Here is a 20,541-nt window from a genome sequence, read left to right on the forward strand (position 1 = left end):
CCGGCCGCGAGCCGCCCGGGCACCTTCCCTCCTCCTGTGCTTTTAAAGCAAACCTCGATCCAGAGAAAGAGCAGAGCGTGTCTGAGCATCCCGTTCAGGCACCGGCAGCTGCTCACGCGGGCCGGCGATGCTCTGGCTTTGCCTTTGCTCTCGTACGTAGCGCCGAGTTCGCTGGCGTGTCGCGCTCGCCGCGGGCTCTAGCAGTCCGGGTTTGGCCCAAGCGTTTTCATGTCCGAGGAGCGTGCGCGTCGCCAAGAGCTGCTTAGATGCAAAAAAATACATCCTGGAGGTGCTTTGTCAGATGTTTTTATATTAAACATTTTTCCTCCATAGCTCGAGTTTGCCAACGGGAAATAAAGCGCATCTATTTTCCGGTTTGCTTTAGGGAGGAATTTGTTGCTCCTTGGGGAAGTTTTCCGCGCGTGGCCYGTGCCGGGCCCCGGCCGCGCTGGTGCGGCGGAGCCCGGAGCCGGCGTCGCTCCCGGGGAGCGGAGGAAGCAAGGCTTTGCAAACTGCCGGCTGAATCGCGGCGTTAATCCCTGGAAGGAGAGCGGGGGAAGCTCGGCGAGGAGGCGTGCGCCGTCCCGGCGGGCTTGCCGCTCTCGGGGAGGAGCGGGCGTGTGCTTCACCCCGCAGCGGGTGTCTGAAGTCGTTCTGCGTTGGCATTGAGCGCAGCGGTGCCTGCGGCTTTACGGGAGGGGGGCAGCTGCGGTTTAGGTGTGGGCTGGTCCCGGTGGGGAGCTCAGGTAACAAGTCTTGGAATTAAAACGGTTTTTTCTTTGGAGCGAAAGCAGAGGGCTGTTGATTCGGCAGCCTGGTGGGCTTCTAGCTGTATTCAGAGACTGCTCGTGCCAGCGCTTCATCAGCAAGGAGCACGGGCACTTYGCAAGCCTGCACGGGTGTGATTCAAGCACCCGAGGTAAAGGCTGCGGGAGGTCTTYCCTGTGCATGGTTGTTACCACTTCAGTACCCTGCCACGTAGCTCCTCTCGGGCCGCCGAAAGATGAACCTTGGGACCGGGGTCTGCAGGGGTTTGCTGCTGCCGGCTTTGCGGATGACCTGGGGCTCGCAGACGGTGCCCGGCGTGCGGAGCGTCGCGCCGGAGCGGCGATCGAGGCTTTCCTGTCGACGGCTGCACCCCAGCTCCCGTCTGCGGAGGCAGGACAGGAGGCCCTGCGGCGCGGGGGCCTCTGGAGCGAGGGTGAGATTTCGGCAGTGGGTCTGCAGCTGCGGAAGGGTTTTTAAGGCATGCGGCACCTGTTCATAAAAATACCCTGCTGGGTTACGAGCCTGAAATACAAGCCATTGGATTTGGAATTAATTCGGAGTTGAGCCAGGTTAGTAATTTGGGGAGGCAAAATTAATTTCAGGAAGGATAAGGGACCGCTGGGGAGTTTGCTGTAGATGGGAAAAGGTACTTGTGCGTGATGGAACAAAAATAAAAGCTTGTTCTCAGCCTTGCCATCTCCTACGCGGCAAGGGAACATCACCAGCATCTCCAAAATACTGCCCGCCAAGGACAGAGGTATCTTCTGGCCTGGGAAACGGAGACGTGTCCCCGCCTGGTGAGCGATAGAGCGGCTTTGCGAGACGCTCCCGCGGCGGCGGGTCGCGGCGGGGAGGAGGGCCGGGAGCCCCGCTGCGCGCCGGCGGCGGCCCCGGCTTCGCAGCTCCGCTTTCGGGGGGGGGGGGGCTGTTGATCCGAGCTGATGAAACGGGGAAGGATTCCCTTCTGTTGCTGGTTTGCTCCTCTGGGGAGCCAGGCAGTGACTTGCCCAGGGTGGAACGGGCTCCGGTTGTGCAGCGGAGAAGGGAGTCGAGGTCGCCCTGATCCCGCTCCTTCGCTTGCTGATGTGCAAGAACGGCTTTCGGTCCTGTCGTCGTAGTGGCTGCTGCTCCTGCTTTAACCTGCTCTAGCACAGACCACAGAGCGCGTGAAAAACGCGGACCATCACATCTGTCCCTCTTCCAGAAGGAAATAAATAAAAAGAGAAGCAAACCTGGCTGGCAGAGAAGTAGGCGCTCTGGCCTGTAGTAGCACGGGCTGTGTATTGCAGCGCTGTTGGAAGAAGCTCGGTCTTACCGATATTTGGCCCAGTGCCTAACGCAGGGGTTACGGCTCCTTTGCAGGTGATGCTTCTGCGCTGGTGCCTGTGCAAATGCAAATGGCATTTGCAGCGGTGCAGCCAGGCAGGCCGTAGTGCAGTAGGTGTTGCTGTGCAGTGCTGGATGCTTTGCAAAGCTGGATGCTTTGCAAATTGTGGCGTCCCGCCCCTGGTTCCCAAAGGAGACCCAAAAGCAAGCTGAGTGCTGGAGCGCTGCTGCCTGCAAGCTCCRGAAACAGAAAGCCTGAAAAAAAGGYTTCCCTTCTGCAGAAATCACTTGTCTGCAAGGTAGCAAGATGAGCAGCGTTTGGGAGCGGCCGCTTCCTTTTAGGCAACACGCTGAGCGTCGCTGGGCGTTTTTGCAGAAAAGGAGAGACAGTTGGCCTTTCTCCGCCTCCTCTACCTGGAACCAGGATGGCTTTTAGCAGTTAGCCGGGGTGTTTTCAGTGCAGAAGTTCTTGGAGTAAGTACAACACCCAGATAAAATATGTTTTTGTCTGTGGTTCATTGAGTCGTTACGATGTTTGGCCTTGAATCACAGAATAATCACATCCCTCACTTCTCCAAGCACCTAAGCATCACACTTAAAAAAAAAAAAAAAGAAACATCAGGAAGCAAGCAAGTTACTTAAAAGTAAATTAGTTTAATCTTTGTAGCCAAAACATTACATTCTTGCACCCTATTAGGAGTTGGATRTGGCTTTCTAGGTAGTAAAAGCTCTTTTGATGTAACTCCGGTTGTGTCTTTTAAACAGTGCGTATCTGATGGTGCGTCTTTGTTTGAACTTCACTTTCTCTCTGTGTGAGTGTTTTGCTTTTTAAATGGATTTGCTGAATACTGGACATAGTGTATTTATGACCTTTGAAAATGGTGAATGTTTTGAAGGAGGAATTTTGGCTTCTTAGAGGGACCTGCAGAGAGAGGCTAGTATTCAGAGTTACAGTAATAGATTTTTTTGTGGCACTTTGATGAGTGAGAGGTGTTTATAGGCTTGATTCATAACTGAGTTACTAAGGTTTTCCACGGAAATAACTTATTAAATCTGTGGCGCTCGCCGGACCGATTGAAGTCTGTAGATTTGGTATTCATCAAAGGCACCTCCTTTCCTGGACCCCGGGACCTAACTCAGCATTTCAGCTCTGGAGGATGCTCAGATTGGGAAGGGGCGGCTGCTCTGGGAGCTGGAGACGTGTTTTAGTAAGAAAGAAAAAAAAAATAGCCCAAGACAAACTGGAAGGGGGGGGGGGAGAAAAAAAAGGGACTTTAGGAAAAACATCTCCCGTCCTTCGGAGCCGCTGATGGTTAAACCTGCCTCGCTGGAACACTGCTTATTTGTGCGGATTTGCCTGTGCACAAAGTAAAGCACATCCCTTTACTGCTGCTGGCGGCGCTGCTGCGGGCTTTGAAGTGCCCCGCGGCGCTGGAACCGCGCGTTCGGTTTACTGGCAAAGCAGACTCGGCTCTTTGTGCTCCCCGAGGGCACTGGAGACGCGGCCGCGCCGCTGCCCGGCCGGCGCTTCGCTGCCGCCGCCCCGCGCAGCCCCCGTTGCAGGGGGTCCCCCCTCCCCGGCCGCGGGARCCTCGTCCCCGCCGGCACGTCCCGGCACGGCACCGGGGCTCGGTGCACGTCCCAGGTCTTSTCTTCATGACCGAGCACCAGCACAAGGCGCTGCCGCCGCCTCCGCGCGCCCGCTCTCCCGTGGCGGCCCGGGTTATACCGGCGCGGGAGAGGCGCTGCGGGGCGCGAGCAGTGCAATTCCCACCCTGCAGGAGAGAGAAACCCTCGTGCAACGTCCCGGCGCCTGCTGCACAACCTGGGGGCTTTTTTGCAGCAGAAGACGTTTTCTGACCRTAAACGGGCCCCTTCGGCCGCCCCAGCCCCGGCGGGGCCCCGCTCGCGCGCGCGGGGGGGAGAGGAAGGACGCGATGTTTTCCCCTTGCTGGTGTCGGCTCGGAAGTGGGGACCCTCGAAAGGCGGCTCAGCAGGAGCACGCCGCTGCACCGGGCGCTCCTGCTGCACGCGCGCCGCCGCTCCGGCGTCCGCCGTGCTGGGTTCGGCCAAGGACACGCGGTTACAACCGGTGGGGATTCAGGAGGAAGAGAAATCCTTTAAAACCAACACTGTCCAAGTAACATCCAAGAAGAGCTCGTCAGGGATCCCTGGGAAAGATCTGAGATGCMAATGTGTCGGTTTTTATCTACGTACTCCATTAGCAGGAGAAAAACACACCAGCAGAAAAGCTATTTTTCAGCTCTTTCCATTTATTAAGGTCTAGTTTGCTACGATTTTTCCATTCCGAGAGCCAAAGAATGTTAAAGACTTTGAAAAACTGTCAGCTGGTTTCTTTACTTTTTCGCACATAGTGATGCAAACCGTTGTGGTGCTGCTAATTAAAAAAAAAAAGAAATGCATTGATTGCAAAGAGCAGGTTTAAAAAAAAGCTACATAAACACTGGCCCGGAGGTGCAAAAGCGTCGAGTGTCTGGGCCGCGTTGCCCAGTGACCGCGAACCCTCCCGGCTCTGCCGTCAGTGCCCTTGGGATTAGCGAGGTTTCGGGTCCGTCGCCTCGCGCCGAAGGCTGCCTTGGGCGGCGCGGCCGCGGCGGCGGCCCCGGGGCTGCGGGTCTCCCGTGCCGGCGCTGAGCGTGGCGGCAGCGCGCCCGGTTTTTCCCCCCGTTCCTGGATCCGGAGAAGCCACTGCACAATCCCGATTTTTTTTTTTTTCCTTGCAGAAGGGGGACGGCGGAATTAGGCCGAGCTGCCCTGGCCTYGTGCTCGCTTGCGGACGGGAGCTGGGGAAGGCGAAGCGGGAGGCGAGMGCGCGCGGGCAGCGTGGGCTGACGCGCTCGTCGCCCGGCGAGGGGCGAGCCGTGGGGCCGGCGTGGCGCTCCCGCTCCGCGCGGGTCGCGGAGGGAGTGCAATCGGCGCGGCCGGGAGCGCGTTCCGGGCGGGAATGTCCTTCGGGGAATACTGGCCGTGCCTGCCTGGGAAGCGGAGGACGGCAGGTAACGCGGCGAGGCTGTGCAGAGCCTCGCCAGCGAACGGTCGCTGGCAGTCAGTAAAAAGCTCGAGCTCCCAAAGTAGCTCTGCGCTGTGTTTGGTCTTGTCCGGCACAACGGCTCGGTGCGTCCAGTTATAGGGAGAGAGAGCGATGCAAAGCGTCGGCGTTTCGTGTCTCGGGACCAAGCCGTCCCCGCAGACCGCGCGCCTGCAGCCTCCGCTGCGCTCCCGAGCGCTTCCTGCCGCGTGGTTGGTAACGGGGAAGCCGAAGCCGCGAGGTTTTGAGTTAGAGCCGTTCCGAACGAGAGGACTCTTTCTGGTGGGGTCTAACGAAGCTCCGAAGAGCAGCTGCCCCGCTCGGGTGGGGACCGCGGCGGCGGGGCACGGAGCAGGCCCTCCGCGGGGAGCCCGTCCTTCCCCGGGCATCTCCGGAAGCGCGTCCGGAGACCTGGCAGGAGAAAAAAAGAAAAACCCAACCAAACAAAAAAACCCAACCCAACTTCATGAATCAACTGGAAAGCCAGTAAAAATTAGCAGTAACAAGCTCATTTCAATAGAAACGGGTTTGCTGCTCTGCCGGCTGCCAACCCTTTATGAGACTGGCTCGGTGCCGGCAAGCAGGGTCCAGCACGCCGCATCCTTCCACCCTCCTGCTGCTGGAAATAATTTGTGACTTAAAAAAAACAAATAACGCTATGGTGGAGCTTGTTTTATGGTTGGGGCCTGAGCTGGGCAAGGGTGACAGCTCTGGCTAGCTCGGGAGCTTGCGAAAGCCGGTCGGGGGGCTTTCTCGGACATCTCATGTGGGTTTCGGAGGGGTTCCCGTTCCGTGTCCTCRAGACCACTCTGCCTGGGGCGCCTGAGCTTGGAGAAGGTACGCGGCCTTGGTGGTTCGGATGAGCCCGTCTGCTTTTCTTCTGTGGGCATCTGAACCGGACGCGGGGCAGAGCCGCCACGGCTTCGCTTAGGGATGTGGTGGCAGGGAGGAGAAGTCCTTCTCCGCTGTGGCCCATCCTTAAGTACCACGGGGGGTTCCCTGTGTGCAGGTCCTGGTGCCCTTCCCGTTGGCACCAGGCCTCGCGCGGAGGGCGGCAGTCGCTTGCACCCAGTCGGTAGGACATCACATCTGCCTTGCCTTAGCCTAGCTGATTTATGCCCACTCTTGAAAGGTTTATGGCCATCTCCTCCCGTTAAAAAAAAAAAAAAAAATCTGCAGTAGCACAGGACTCTTCTCTACAGTGAGCTGCATGTGACACAACCTTGGGATCGGTGGAAACTTCCACTCCAGAAGAGATCAAGGAAATTCCTTTGCAAGTACAAAGTAAGGTAAAGATCCTATGTGCATAGTGAGTTGCTTTTCCCCTCATTGTTGAGCTGTTTTCATGGAAGGGAAATGTCAGCAAAAGTATGTTTAGAAAAAATGTCACTCACACATCGCTGCCTTTAGAATAGGAACAGGCTGTGCAGCTTCTTTGCTTTCGAAATGGAAAATTTAGTGCCATATTTTATTTGCAGGTAATCATGGCCATATATTTTTAAATACCCATGGTCTTTTCCACGTCGAATCATCAATATGAATCTCTAGAGCTGGATTGAATTCAGCTGTGCTTGAAAGGGTCGGTCATTTGAGATTTCTAACATTAAAGATCTTTGCAAATTAGTTTTGCTCTTGCCATACTGAATTTGTTTGTGTAAAAACCTCAGTGGATTCGGTATGCGCCTGTCTTTGAAGGGGTTTTGCTTCAAAGGCTGCTTGCACTTCGTATTTTATACGCTGAGATCTGCTGCCCGTGAAGGTTCGTTGCTTTGCGTGGAAGCGTCAGCTATTGACTTAGTTAAAACCTGCAGGAAGGAAAAGCTGAGCTTAGGTTTTCAAAGCYGCCAAGGAAACTGGATGCCCAGCACTTGTTCCTAATAGGAAGCTAGAGCCTGAACTCCGGAGGGGACGGGGAAAAGGGCTGCGAGCCTGCAGGTCCCCCCAGCTCCGCAGCACACGCAAGCGGATACGTACGTGCGGCGACGCGGCTTTTCCGCTACCCCGAGCAAGACCTGCCCGCCGCAGAACCCGAAATGCTAACCGGGGGCGGGCTGGGGGTTCGGCCCGTGGGGCGGCCCCGGCTCGCTCCCTCCCTGCCCCGCTCCTGCTTCCCTCGGCCGCCGGCGGAAGGAGCCCAGCTGGTGATGCACGCGGGTTTCGGGGTAATCGCTCGCTCAAAACGCAGCCGAGAGCGGAGATGCAGTTGAACCATATTAGTTTTTTTTTTTTTTTTTCTTAAAAAAGGCTTTTTTCTGCAAAGCAGTTTGGTCTTGAAAGCGAGAACGTTAAGAACCTGTCTAACGCGATGCCGTTTTGCATGTTCATATCGGACCCGTCTCCAGACGGGTTTTGCGTCCTGCCTTGCGGGAAGCGCTCTCCGTTCGAGCCTGGCACGTACCAGAACGCCGCAAAGCTTAACGAGCGGGTCGAAATGCAAAAGCGGCCGTGAGAAACGGCGCTCGCGGAAGGGCTCTCGGCTGCTGGCGCCGGCCGGCCGGCTCCGCTTCGGGTCGGATGGTTTTGCGGGGCGAAGCGGCCGGGTGCGCGGTTCCTGCTCCGGTTCCCCGCCGCAGCGGCTCGAGGTTGCGTTGATCAGGGGTTTGCTAAGAGCCCCGCGYGGCGATTTGCCCTTGGCTTTTCAGCGCTCGCCGAGCGGCGCGGTGGAAACGTCCGCTGGGTGGTTTGCAGGGCCCCGAAGACCCCAGCGCTTTCCAAAGGACGCCGTTCCCGCCCGGGGCTTTGCTTTGAGCTTTGAGACAAAATAAATGGCGGTTGGAAGTGCCAGGGTTTTGGAGGGGGAGGATGTCTTGGTTTTGGGTCAAAACCACGGTGTTCCTTTTTTTCCTCCCTTGCTTCAGTCCCAAACGCGGGCGCTGCCAGAAGCTTGGCTCGGGCTCGCTGCCGGAACCGGGGACGCGTTCCCCGGCGTTGCGGGTTCGTAGGGAAACCCGGGCATGGGCGACCGCTGTCACTCCGGGCCCCTTCCTCGCCGCCAGCCCCGCGCCCCCCACCGCGGTGGGGCCGGGGCCGGGATGCACGGTGCGCGCCGCGGCCGCGTGGCCCCTGCCGAGGAGCAGCCCAAGGCGCGGTGGCCGTCTAGCGGGGCGCGCGCTGCCGCCCGCCCGGGAGCTTTGGGCAATCACGTGGAGCCTCCCAGCTGTAGGAGAGCTTGGCAGCAGCTCTTACTTTTAAAACCCGATTTGGAGATGGGGTGTAGGAGGTCGAATCTTAACGSTAGTCTCGGGCATGACCAGCTTCGGTTGACGCAAACCTGCAAGGCCACCTTGCTTGAACACGTGGTGGAACGTCGTGAAGAGCATCCGGGCTGCAGCCCCCTTGCTGAGACGCTGCTTTTGCGTGTGATTAAGGGGCAGGTGGTTTTTCGGGCCGTTTTGATGCTGTTCGGGTAGCAGTCCTYGCACCACGCCTCTGATGAACGTGGACGGCTGCATCTGAGCTGTTCTTCCAGGCTCCCGCCGCAGTCGGCGGAGAAAGAGCCGCGGGCAGGACACGGTTCGGCTTGGCTCTCCGGGAGAGGACGGGCGGATCGGGCACAGCGGTGCTCGTTTCTCGCCGCTCGCCGTTGCAGGTCCGGGCGTCTCGTCGCCCTCCGCGGCGTGAGGGTCTCGGTCCGCGTGCGGGAACCTGCCCTGCGGTGGGTGACGCTTCACGGCGCCGTGATCTGCRCTCGCGGCCGGCCGGGCTTTGGGTGCTCGCGTGGCACGGGAAGGGGAAAAAGCCTATTTTTAAAACGGCGATTTATCACGCTGGCCGCAGAGCCGTTCTCGTTGCAAATCCATGGCAAAGTTCTCGTGGTCTTGAATCCGAGCGGGATCATCTCCGGCGTGCGATAACAGCTGAGGGCGTGACGTAACGGGCAGAAAATAGCATTCGTTGTTACCGGAGTAAAAGTTTAATTCCTTGCGCTCCGTTCCGCGGCCGCCCGCCCCTTGGAGCCGTCCCCTTCGGAGCCTGCAAGCAGATTTCCCGGCTCTTCCTGAWTGCTTTTGCAGCCCCGTTAGGCAGCGCGCGGCTGCCGGGTTCGAAACGYGCTGCGGGGTTTTAGGTGTCCGCGTTCGGGGCGGGCGCCCCGGCCGCAGCCGCCTCGCCGGTTTTAGAGGAGCGCCTGGGTGCGCGGGCCAAGCTGCGCTCTGAGCTACAGCTGTCTAAATACGACCTAAGTGAAGGCAGTGGAGATATTTTGAACTTACATTCGATATTTGCAGCAGAACCTGGCTATGCCCGCTTGCAGCACGGAATAATTTATTTCAAGAAATACAGAAAAAAAGATAAAAGGCGGAAAACCCGATGGTGGTTGGAGACTCGAGGCAGGTTGCTCGCCGCAGCGTTGAGAGTCCGTCTGCCCAGCTCAGAACGAGCCTTTTTCCGTCCTGGAGGAGCTCGCCCYTCCGAGAGCGGGTTGCCTCGAAGAGCCGTGGTCGCCCGCTGAGGGCACTGGGTTACAACAATAAATAAAAGCGAACCGTGCTTCTAGAAATGCGAGGAATGTGAAAACGTTTAGATGATTTAGTACGAGCAAACTTTATTTAAACGTTTAATCGAAGAGCGTGCTTTCATCTTCAGGACGGTCCTGTTTGAACTTCCATCCAAGTTTTTTCCGAGCYTTCGTTGCACTTTGTCATACGCGGCGCAAAGCCGCGCTCTGCAAAGCGGATAAACTGCCGTTTCCCCAGCCCCATTTGTTGCTGCCGTTGCCTCAAACGCACCTGAATGACGATAAAGAGGCAGCGCTGGGGAAGTCTGCTGAGCGCGTCGTTTCCCCCCTAAGTTAGGAAGAGCCACGTTTATTTGAGGATTTCTAGGTAGCAAACGGCAGCGTCCAAGCGAATGCCGTAGAGCTGCGCGGCTTCCCGCGCCGGGCGCTCGGGGGGGGAGTTACGGTTTCTAAGCATGTTGTAAAAGTTTTATAAAGTACCTGAAATAATTACACAATAAGCGTTTGAGGAAACTCCATTACGTCTAGCGGAGCTGTGGATCCTTCAGGCCCATCAGGACACTGATACTTTCCTTTCTTCAATTCCTTGACCTCCAGGAATTTCTTTTTTTTTTTTTTTTTTTTTTCCCGTTTCTTTTTTTTTTTTTTTTTTTTTTTTTTTTGCCCGATTGTTTTTAAGCAGACAAACAAATGGAAATTCGTACACAGGAACCTATAAATAACATTAATGACCTGGCTTGTCTCCTCAAAAGCCAGGAAATTTAAAATCAGGACTGCAAGTCGGCCCGCAGGTCACCCGCGGGCGGGGGGAGCGGAGGCGGGGGGCGAGGGCGGCGGGAGCCCCTGGGTCCGTGGGCGCGGGCGGGACGGGGGCAGGCGTGTGCGAGCCCGGGCACCCGTTACGGGTGTCTGTCCCCACCGGGGAGGCGTGACGGGCCCCGCCGCGGTCGGGGGCGTCCGTCCGGAGCGGTGCAGGAGATGCTCGGGGGCAGCGCGTGCGCGGGACGGCGTCTCCGTGCAGATTTACGACTCGGAGCCTTCGCAGCTCCAAAACTCCCCGTATCGCAAGGTTTAGGGGTTAAAACCTTCCTCCCGCGGTCGTTGCGCCGGTGCTGGAGCTTCGCGGCGGCTCGGGTCGCCGGCGGTGCTGCCGGAGGCGGCGCGGTGGCTCCGCGCCGGCGTTGCCGATGGGCGCGAGTCGCCGTGGGTCGAGCTGGCGGCGGGCAGGAGCCGCCAGGGAATTGCGGCGCCGAGCAAGCGCGGCCGCGGATGAGCCCTAGCGGGCTCGGGAGTTACGTTGTTAGGAAAAACACGTGGTTTTTTTCAGCCTGTTTTTCCCCCGCTCGCTCACATTTGCACTTTCTGAACCGTTCCCGTGGGTTTCACTGCACGGATTTCATTGAGCTGCTGCCGTCCTCGCCTAAACCGCGTTCCCGTTCTGCCCCGCCAGACGAAGGGAGCAGCGCGGCGCGGGATCGGTGCACGCTGCCGTGGCAGCCGGTCCGAGCGCCCTCGAGCCGGGGCGGGAGCGCGGGGGGCTGCGGGCGCCCGCCGGGGCTGCGGCGCCGTCTCCCCGCTCGCGGCCACCGACGCGTCTCGCTGCGCTCCCGGCGGCGCGCGGTTTTTCCCGTGCAAGCACGGCGGGCGGATGTTTAGATCATGGAGGAAATCGGATTGCTGTTTTCTCGGCTCCGCGTACAGCAAACAGCTCTTCAAAATAACTCCGGAGTCGCCAGTGCCAGGAAGAAGAGCGAAGCCAAAACCCTGTRAACAGATGATTGGGCTTTTGCTGCAGTTYTCCTCCAGAGCTCGGAGTTTGCAYATCGCTCCCGACTTGTTCCCGGCGYTTTTACTCTAATGAGCAGTTGTTTTCGGTGTAAACAGATTAAGTATGTGTCGGATCACCAGTTTTACTGATCGCAGGGCTTGGGCGATTTGCTGGGACTCGCGGCGCTTCTGGAAGGGGCTCGGGACCGAGGCGGCGGCGGGACCGGAGCGGAGCCCCGCCAACGCTTGCGAGGGTCGCCCGGCTCGCCGCGGGGGTTTCGCTGCCCATCGGGGCCGGACCGGGCTCTTCCTCGCTCCTTACCRCCCTGGGGAAGCTCTAGGGAACGTCGACGTTACGGCAGACGTTGCGGTCCTCCGAGGTGGGGAGGGGGGCAGAACGGGGAATTTTTTTTAGACTTYATTTTATTTTTTTCGCTTGGAAATGCAGCCTCTCGCAGTCATGCTGTCACAGTTAAAATAAGGTTTAAATTACAGGGCTGGCTGTGGCTTTTTCCCTTTCTTTCAGAATTTTTGCCAACTTGCAATTTACTTAATGAAATCCTGCTATTCCGTTTAACAGGGATATTTTTTGCAGATGTTGATTTAACCCAGCTTTATAAAATATGTGAACTGTGCAGTTTCTTTCCTATTTTTAACAATTTAAGGGTTCTGGTGCAGTAGCTTGACAAAACGTGCGATGTTGATAGTGTTATTTGTTTGCGCCACGCAAATCCTGGGGGTTCCCGGTGATCTCGCCGTCGGTGTCATTCGCAGCCTCTCTGCGTCGGGAACAGCAGAAGCGTCGCAGTAACGAGCCGCAGGAATCGCCGGCGGGAAGCGGGGCGCGCGGCGGAGCGCTGCCCGCCGCTCGCTTAACGCATTTCTGCAAAATACCTGCCGCGGAGTTTCTCACTCAGCTTTTGCGCAGGGCGTTTCTTTACGGGCGCGTTTACGCTGCGTGCGTGTGACCCGTCCTCCTCGAGCAGGGAGGAGAGAGATGAGCCTCTCTCAGGTTCAGGTGGTTGACGGGCTGCCTTTTTAATGTATAATACCAGACATCCCCCAAATAGGCCTTGCTTTATTTTTTGAAAGCAATTCCCCTTAAGGCGAGAGAGGGAATTTGCTCTTTTAGCACTCAGCTATGTTTAGGGTGTATAGTCGTCGTCATTTTTTTTTTTTTTAAGAAACTGTGGTTTTTAGAAATGAAAACAAGTCCTTCTTGGTCGGGGAGGGTAATTAGCATGAGTCACCTCCACTCGCGATGTGCAAATGTGCGGTTAGGAATTCGGTAATTTGGGAGATCATTGCGAACTCAACAAGTCACCTAACTCTCCGAAAACGTTGGCCGTGGAAGCTATGCGTAAGAACGCCCGCGAAAAACACCCGAGTGGCGTTTTTTTCAGTTTTCTTACTTTTTTTTTTTTTTTTTTTTTTTTTTTTTTTGCATTGTTTACCTTTTTAGCTGAAAAGACTTTTGTAAACTGTGCGGGGGAGCTGGAAAAAACATGGTAAACCACCTTAAAACAGCGTCGTGGGCTGAGTAGCTAATGGCTGGAGAAGATGCATCAGGAAGAACCTTCTTGACTTCAGCTTCCAAGTAACCTAGGTGATGACGTCTTACAAATTTCACGACAGAGCTAACCACGGCATGTGGTTTTATTTGAAGGATGCGTTAAAAAAAAAAAATAGCATGAGCTGATGACTTTGTGGAGCAGTTTCTTTTCTGCCGAGAAAATCGTTCTCGGCCGAATTCCTGGCGTTGGCCGCTGCCCTGTGTTCCTTTTGTTTCCCGAGCTGCCATGGAAATGTCCCCCTTTCCCCCCCGGTCCTCTCCACGCGCCTACTCCACCGTCATCCTCCCCGCCACCCTCGCATCAGCTCCGCTGCCCATCAGACCCTTTTCGGAGCTAATTTAATTAATTAACCCAGCACAAGTGTTCTTCTGAGTTAATCATCTGCTGGGTTGGCGAGTTAAATTGGCTCGTGGAGGAGGCTGGGCAGCACCGGAGCGCTGGCCTGAGGGCGAGGAGCTTTCTGGCTGTGTGCACGGCTTCTCCTCGAGAAGTGGCGGAAGGGCTCTGCTGCACGGAGACGGTCCGTGGGATTTGGGGGTTATTTTCCCAGAATAAGGAAGCAGCATCTCGAGGCCTTGGAGAAGGGGTAAGGGAGCGGGGGCACCGGTCGCTGGGACTCCCAGCGCCGCTGAGAAGTTACTTCTCCGCTAGCTGGCGGCTCGGGCTGGGAAGCGCTGCCGTCCGCCCCGAACGGGTGTCTGCGCGGCTCGGGGAAGGAGCCCGCTGGAGACCCTCGGGGTGGAGGCGCTGCCGGCGAGCTGGCCGGCCTTCCGGCGCGGCAGCTTAATGCCGTACGGTTTTTCAGTGGGGTGGGGGGGGCTTAAGTGATGTATTCCAGCTGAAACTTGTAAGGCCGAGGTATTTTAAGTATATTGGCTTAACGAAAATGATTGTGAGCTTTGCTGGGGCAGATTGATAATTAATTTTTTTTTTTTTTTTTTTTGCAAGGCCATAAAAATTCCATTTCTGCTGTGGAAGGTTTTAACCTCTTCGTTACCCTGGAACTTGTTTCTAAGGGTATTAATCAGGGATTATTTCAGCCGATGGCTCCCTGGTGAACWGTTAAAGGATTTGGGGGGAAATGTGCCTGTGCTTTGGGCTGTGCTTTTTATCTGGACCTTGCTTAGCAGCTTGTTCGTAGTGACCTATTTATGTGTATAACCACGCTGGTTCCCTGTGTGCTCGGCAGTACAAGCACGCTTCCGTACTGCTGCAGGGCAAAAAAAGAAGGAAAAAAGAGTGAGCATCTGTCTGATAGTGGAATAAAACTAAAAGGCAAGGCCCTGGCTCTGCTCGCTGCAGTGTGAAGGAGGCGGCTGAACTGTACGGTCAGAGCAACATCGCGTTGCTCCGCAGCAYGGCCGAGGTGCTGCAGAAGAGGCCGGACGTGAAAATGGGGCATGGGCGAAGTCACRGGGACACGCTTGAAAATGCCACCTTAATCTTCTTAGCAGCCACTTGGGACTTATCCAAGTGCCCCAGTGTGCATTCAAATCCGTGTTAGCTCAGTAATTTTTTTATTTTATTATTTTTTTTGTGCATGGTTTTCCCCTCTGGGTGACCTGTGATACATGCGTTTTGGCATGCACCAGCRTTTTTAGGGGCTGCTCCRTAAGAGGGAGGTGAACCTCACTTAYTCCTCCTGGGGGGTGTCAGCTTAAAATACAAAGCGCTGTGACGTGCGAGCATTTCGGGATGAGACGGTGCAAAAGCATTCCTCAAAGCGAGGCGATGAAAACCTGCCGCTGGAGAAGACGGCTAGCGAGCTTCCCTGCGAGTCGCCGCGCGRGTGCCGGGGGGGATTTCTGGCGTAGCCTGGGTCAACGCTGGCCTCCCTCCGCGGCACGGCGACGGCGATCGCGGCTTTGCTCTGCCTCTGTCCGTGAAGCCCCCGCGATGGGGGGAAGGACCCCGTCTGGGAGGAGAACGGGGCTTCACCCGTGGGAAGATCGTTCTGCTCGTGCGACCGCAGGGTCGGGAGCCGCGCGGAAGAGCCGAAGCACGAGTCAGAGATGCTTAAATCTGCTGGTTTTGTGATCTGCCCGTGTTTCCCAGCCTGCTTTTGAATGTAACATCAAGCAGCRGGCAGGGCTGGTGCTGGGGTTTGTTTTGGGAAAAGCATCTCTCCCCTTTTTCTTAATGAACCGCTTTGAACTTTACTGGCAGCCAGCGCTGTCAAATTGCAAATAACCTACAGGCTCTCGCGCCGCGCGGAGCGGAAGCAGCAGCGCCGCGAGCAGCTGCAGCGCCGCTCCTCGCGTTTCTGGCGCTGCCCGGATTGCACGTGCCGGAGCAGCGCGGGAGCGTTGTCCCGGGACGTCCCGCTTCTGACTCCCCGTCGCGCTTCCTAGCTTGCGTTTTTTTTCTCTCGACTTGCTGGAGTTCCCTTCGCGGAGGAAGCGGCGACGCGCCGGAGCGAGCCCCCCGAGCTGCGCGGTAGCGGTGGCTTTGATGGAGGGGCGAGCCCTGACGCCAGCCCGCGCGGAGCTCTGAAAATGCGGCGTCTACCACGGAGGCAGGCGCTGCGGGACTGAAATAYTGTCCTTTTTTTCCCAAGAAGAATCCAGCAAGCGCGTCTCCATTCTGGGAGAGGGGAGGAAAGAATAAAGAAGAAGAAATTTTTTTTTTTAAAAAAAAGTGTTTTCTTGCCCGTGCATAAAGGGCAATGTGGAAAAAGAGGAGGGAAAGTGGAATATTTATTCAAGATGCAGGGAGAGGCTTTTTTTTTTTTTTGCCGGCCGCCCCTGCCGTCTGGCGAGTGGTAGCGGCTAATGGCTGGAGGCGAGACTAATCCTTGGCAGGGGATAAGACGCAGCGCAGGCCCCCTTGCATCGGGGCTCGCTGGAGCGCGCGCTTTGGGTTGGGTCTGCAGGACGAGTTCCTCTTCTCCGGATTTGTTTGGATACGCCGGGAGATGAAAGGACGAGAGGGAGCGCACCTCGGCGCGGGCCGGGGGCGACGGCGGCACCGGGAGCCTTCGGCCAGCTTCCCGGAGGCGTGCTCTTCCCCGCGCCGAGCCTCCGGGCCGTCTCCTTTCAGCGCGTTTTTGTTTGCTTTTCGGAGGGAGTTTCCTTTCTGCGGCTCGCGCGTGGCTTTTAGAGCCGTCCCTCGGGCCTGTGCCCCAGCCGGGAGCTCGCGGGCGCTCCACGTCGGGCTCCGCCGAAATCGCCCCCTTGCCCCTTGGCCACCATCCCTCGCAGCCCCCGCAGCGGGGTGGTTGCAGCCTGCCCTCGGGCATCCTGGTGGACCGGGTGCCCTTTTCCTCCTGCCTGGGTTTTGCTCTGCTAGGAAGGTTCATGTGCTAGTAACCGGGGCGAAAAAACTACTCAAAATGTTTATTGCTAACTATTCCCCTAATTAATTCAGCTGAATTAATTGGCCCGCACTTGGATTTTGGGAAGAGCGTTGGAAAGGCCCCTCAATGTCACGAGACTCCAGGGCAAAGAGGGCAGATCGGGGCGGTTCGGCGGTGCTGAGCGCTGCGGCGGACGTGGTGACGCTCGGTGGCTCGGTGCCCGTGTTTGGTTCTGGCTGCGCTTCTGTCATCGCGTTTCATCTCCTAAAATCTGGAAGTATTTGCCAGAGTGCTTTTYAAAGAGCGAAACGCTCTGACGGTGTGGGCGGTAGCAAAGCGGGGTAAGTTGTCAGAGAAGGGCAGAAGATTTTCACCCATGGCAAGCTCTTGTTTTCAGGGATTTGCACTGACCAGTCTGAGGACAGCCTTGCTTCGGTGGTGCTCCGCTGGGTGGAGGTGGGACGGCTTGGTTGGGTCGGATTTGTAGTGATACCGTCAACTGGATTAACGTACYCTGCCTATGCTGCAGGGTAAAGAGGTTTTGAAACTTTGTGTCACTAGTTTCCTTAGAGTTTCTGTTCTCGGTGGAGAACTTGGTATGTCTTGTGGAGATCTTCCTATGTTTTACTGGGACTGGTCAGCTCGCTCTCTCTCTCTCTCTTTTTTTTCTTTTTTTTTTTTCCCCTTACCCTAAATTAATTTTGAATCTTCTCCCCTGAAACATCATGTTCCCCTGACTAGTACTTTGCAAGGTGTCATGACATACTTGGGAAGAGTCAGATCTGGTGGGCAGTGTTGAATGATGAGCTTAGATACGACACATTCATCCTGCAATAGCAGATGAAGTCATTACCCTTCCAGGGCAAGTCGAGTTGCTCCTCTGACTCCTCGTGACCCGGGGGCAGTAGATGCCTTTGAAATGGCAAAGGACATAAAGGAAAAGCTCTGTTGAAGTGACTCTGAGCCGTTCCCATCCCTCCAGGAGAATGGGAGTCAGATTTGGATGAGCTGGGCTTCACCTGGGCTTCAGCGCCCAAAGCTTTTGGGGTGGGACGGTGCTTCTGCTGGTGCCGGTTGGGGTGAAGCGCCAGGCCGAAGTGCTCTCACGTGCCTGTGCTGGATGGTACTTCCTTAGAATAATTTCCTTAATTGAGCAGGAACTTCAGCTTCTACCCGAAGGCTGGAACTGTGTTCAGTTTGGCGCAGACTCTCCTCACGGAGAGACGGATCCAAGGTGGAATCAGTAGTTTGGGGGTTGCGAGAGGAGGGAAGGCGAAGGATTGCGTCGGCTGGCTCGAGAGCAGCTGTAATATTTACTTGGGCTGTGAACTRGTTGAGAACAGATTTAAAACTCACTTATTTTGCATACATGCGTGTGCAGGACTTGCAGTTGTAGAAGACAGATTTCTTCTTTTTGGTGATGTGCTGTCATCAGTGCGAGAGCAAAGCGTTTCCTACCAACCAGCATTTTTTTGCATAGTCCAACTCCTACAGTTTGCCGCTTTAGGGGAAACGGGGTGAGATTTCAAAGCGAATTGAAGYGATTTAGACTACGTTGTGAATCTTGGGAAGACGAGGATGCTGGCCACCATCGCTCCGTAATGCGGCCGCCCCTCTCGTGGTCAGGTTTGCTAGCCTTGTACCGGCGTGCAGGGTTTTTGGCGTGGAGTTGTTTTCACTGTGGCGGTTGCTGAGGTCATTGCACGGCCGGGGCCGTTCCTGGCTRCACTGGCAGGAAAGCCACCCTCGGAGGATGCGCCGGGGGCTCAGGTGCTAAACTCAGAGTTGTCTCCTGCTTTGGCTGTGGGATTGAGGAGCCTGAAGCAGAAGAACAAAGCTGGTTGGYAGAGCCGTGGCCGCTGCACGCAAAAGTAGTGGTTATTGCTTTCCCTCCTTGGGAACTGATGGACGGGTAGAGCCCCCAGTGCAGCCGGTGCGCCGCGGCTTGCTCACGAGGCCGGGCGGGCTCTTGCTCCGCCTGGGCACCATGAGCGTCYCTCTTGGATGGGAGGGTGCACGCTCCAGCCAAGAAGCAGAACGAGGTATTTCCGACCCAAAGGGCGCTTTGAATATTGCTCTGCTTTTTCATTGCTCCATGTAGGAACGGGCCAGAGTCTGAGGAGCAGCCTTTGGACTGGGGTCTCTCCCGGCTTCCCCCTGTGAGCATTCCYGGGCATCCGTGGGAAGGGGCTGGCGCGAGGCGGCAGAAAACCTGGAGCCTCACCAGATTTAACAGCATCACCCCGTGGGCGAGTTAGTGAGACTCGACRGCATGGAGATGGGGAGGTCGGCAGGCCCCTGGCTTGCACCTTCACTGGTTCAGGGGGACCGGGCTCAGCCACGCGCCCGAGCCACCCCTGAGCAGTCCCATGCTCCATCTCGATGCATCGGAAATGCTCCAAGGAGCTTTCAAAAGGCTTCTGGCCGTCTGCATCTCTCCCATCTCCCTTGAATRTTGTTTCTTGGAAAGAAAAGACCCCTCCTCGTGCTGAAGAGGAGTCTGTGGTTTCATACAAGAACATGCACAGTCTGTAGAAAGTACTACCCCTGCGGCATGAAACGTCTTCTCAGATTTCGTGTTCCTCGGGGGAATATCTGAGTCCCCATCAAAGAGTGTYACATAGCAGAGATACTGTCGGATCTGTTACGTGAGCAGTTCCCGGACRTCCCCTGCATTTCAGCTCGGCAGGAGGTTGCCTTTGACAGTCAGGGTGCAGCTGAAGTCGCTTCTGTTCTCAGATGTTTGTGGAAGAGATGAACTGGTGGCTGATCTTGCRGGTTATCAGAGCAGGGTCTGCGTATCTCCGTCAGCTTGAGCAGCACGTTAGGACAGTGTTCTTCCCCGCCTTTAAAACCAAGTGTCTCGCATGGAAGCAACAACTTAGATGCTGCCCCACAGATGAAGGGCGCAACCCAAAACCTGTTGGGGAAGCGGCACCGTAGCACAACGGCCCCGTGTGCCCTTGGTGCTGGAGGCTGGTGCACCTTTGCCATGAGACCAGCTTGTCCCAGAGGCTGTGGGTCCCAGTGGCTGGCCTTGGGGTGCTTGGCCCAGGTGAGCGCGAAGGAGGACTTGAGATCCCTGGGAGCCCAGCAGTGGGGTGGCCAGACAGGTCRTCAGCCTTGACTTGTCTTCTCATTGGCATTTGACATAATTGTTTGAGTGGAAGTTTTATTCRTGTGTGAGTAGAGCTGATGGGTGGAAATAGTTGTTTTTTTCACGTTAAGTAGATGTCTTTTTCTCCAGGCTGTGACAGCAAGCCCTGACCGGGTCTCTGCTTTTCCCTGCAGATGCCAGCACGTCACCCGATGCCGTTAAAAGGAGCCATTGGTGTAACGTGGCCTACTGGGAACACCGGACTCGCGTTGGCCGCCTCTACACGGTGTACGAACAGTCTGTCAGTATATTTTATGACCTACCTCAAGGAAACGGCTTCTGCCTCGGACAGCTAAACCTGGAAAACAGGAGCGAGACCGTGCGAAGGACTCGAAGTAAAATCGGCTACGGGATTTTACTTAGCAAAGAGCCGGATGGCGTGTGGGCCTACAACCGCAGCGAGCACCCCATCTTCGTCAACTCCCCGACACTGGACATCCCCAACTGTAGGACTTTGATAGTGCGCAAGGTGATGCCTGGCTACTCCATCAAAGTGTTYGATTACGAGAAATCCTGCCTCTTGCAACACGCCACCGATCTGGATTACGCGGACGGGCCCTACGACCCAAACAGCGTGCGGATCAGCTTCGCGAAGGGCTGGGGGCCGTGCTACTCGAGACAGTTCATCACGTCGTGTCCTTGTTGGCTGGAGATCTTGCTCAGTAGCAATCGATAACGGTCAGCCTCTGACGAAAGGAAAAACAAAACAACAAAAAAAACAAAAAAAAAGAAAGACACAGACTATCCCAAATATCATCTACCTAGATTTAATATAAAGTTTTATATATTATATGAAAATATATATTATACTTGTAATTATGGAGTCATTTTTACAATGTAATTATTTATGTATGGTGCAATGTGTATATGGACAAAAAACAGAAAATGCACTTTGGCTTATATAATTCTTTCAATACAGATTTTTTTTTTAAAAAAAAAAATTATACAGCAAAAATAGGAGAAAGACCTAATTTTGATGTATGGTTTTTTTGAAATAGTAATACCCAGACAAAAAGCTAATACCAGTCACTCATCGATAATAAAGTATTCGCATTATTGGGGGGGGGTATAATTGTCTTTTTTTTTTTTTGGTYTTTTTTTGGTGTCTTCTTTTTTTTCCCCCCCTCTCTCTTTTCCCTGGGTTTTAAG

The 20,541-nt window shown here is 55.7% G+C and overlaps 1 protein-coding gene across 1 annotated transcript in view; it reads left to right on the plus strand.

The window, feature by feature from the left end:
- The window catches only part of SMAD6 (SMAD family member 6), a gene marked incomplete at its 5' end in the record, with an annotated part of 26,953 nt that extends 6,590 nt beyond the window's left edge, over positions 1–20,363 (plus strand). Inside the window, one exon of the mRNA XM_085305335.1 lies at positions 19,527–20,363. Coding sequence (XP_085161461.1) covers positions 19,527–20,068 — 542 coding nt within the window. The remainder of the gene's footprint in view (positions 1–19,526) is intronic.
- Positions 20,364–20,541: the final 178 nt, after the last annotated feature.

Source organism: Rhea americana, unplaced genomic scaffold (genome assembly GCF_003343005.1).
Source record: "Rhea americana isolate MKP2758 unplaced genomic scaffold, rheAme1 scaffold_22, whole genome shotgun sequence".
Taxonomy (NCBI): Eukaryota; Metazoa; Chordata; class Aves; order Rheiformes; family Rheidae; genus Rhea; species Rhea americana.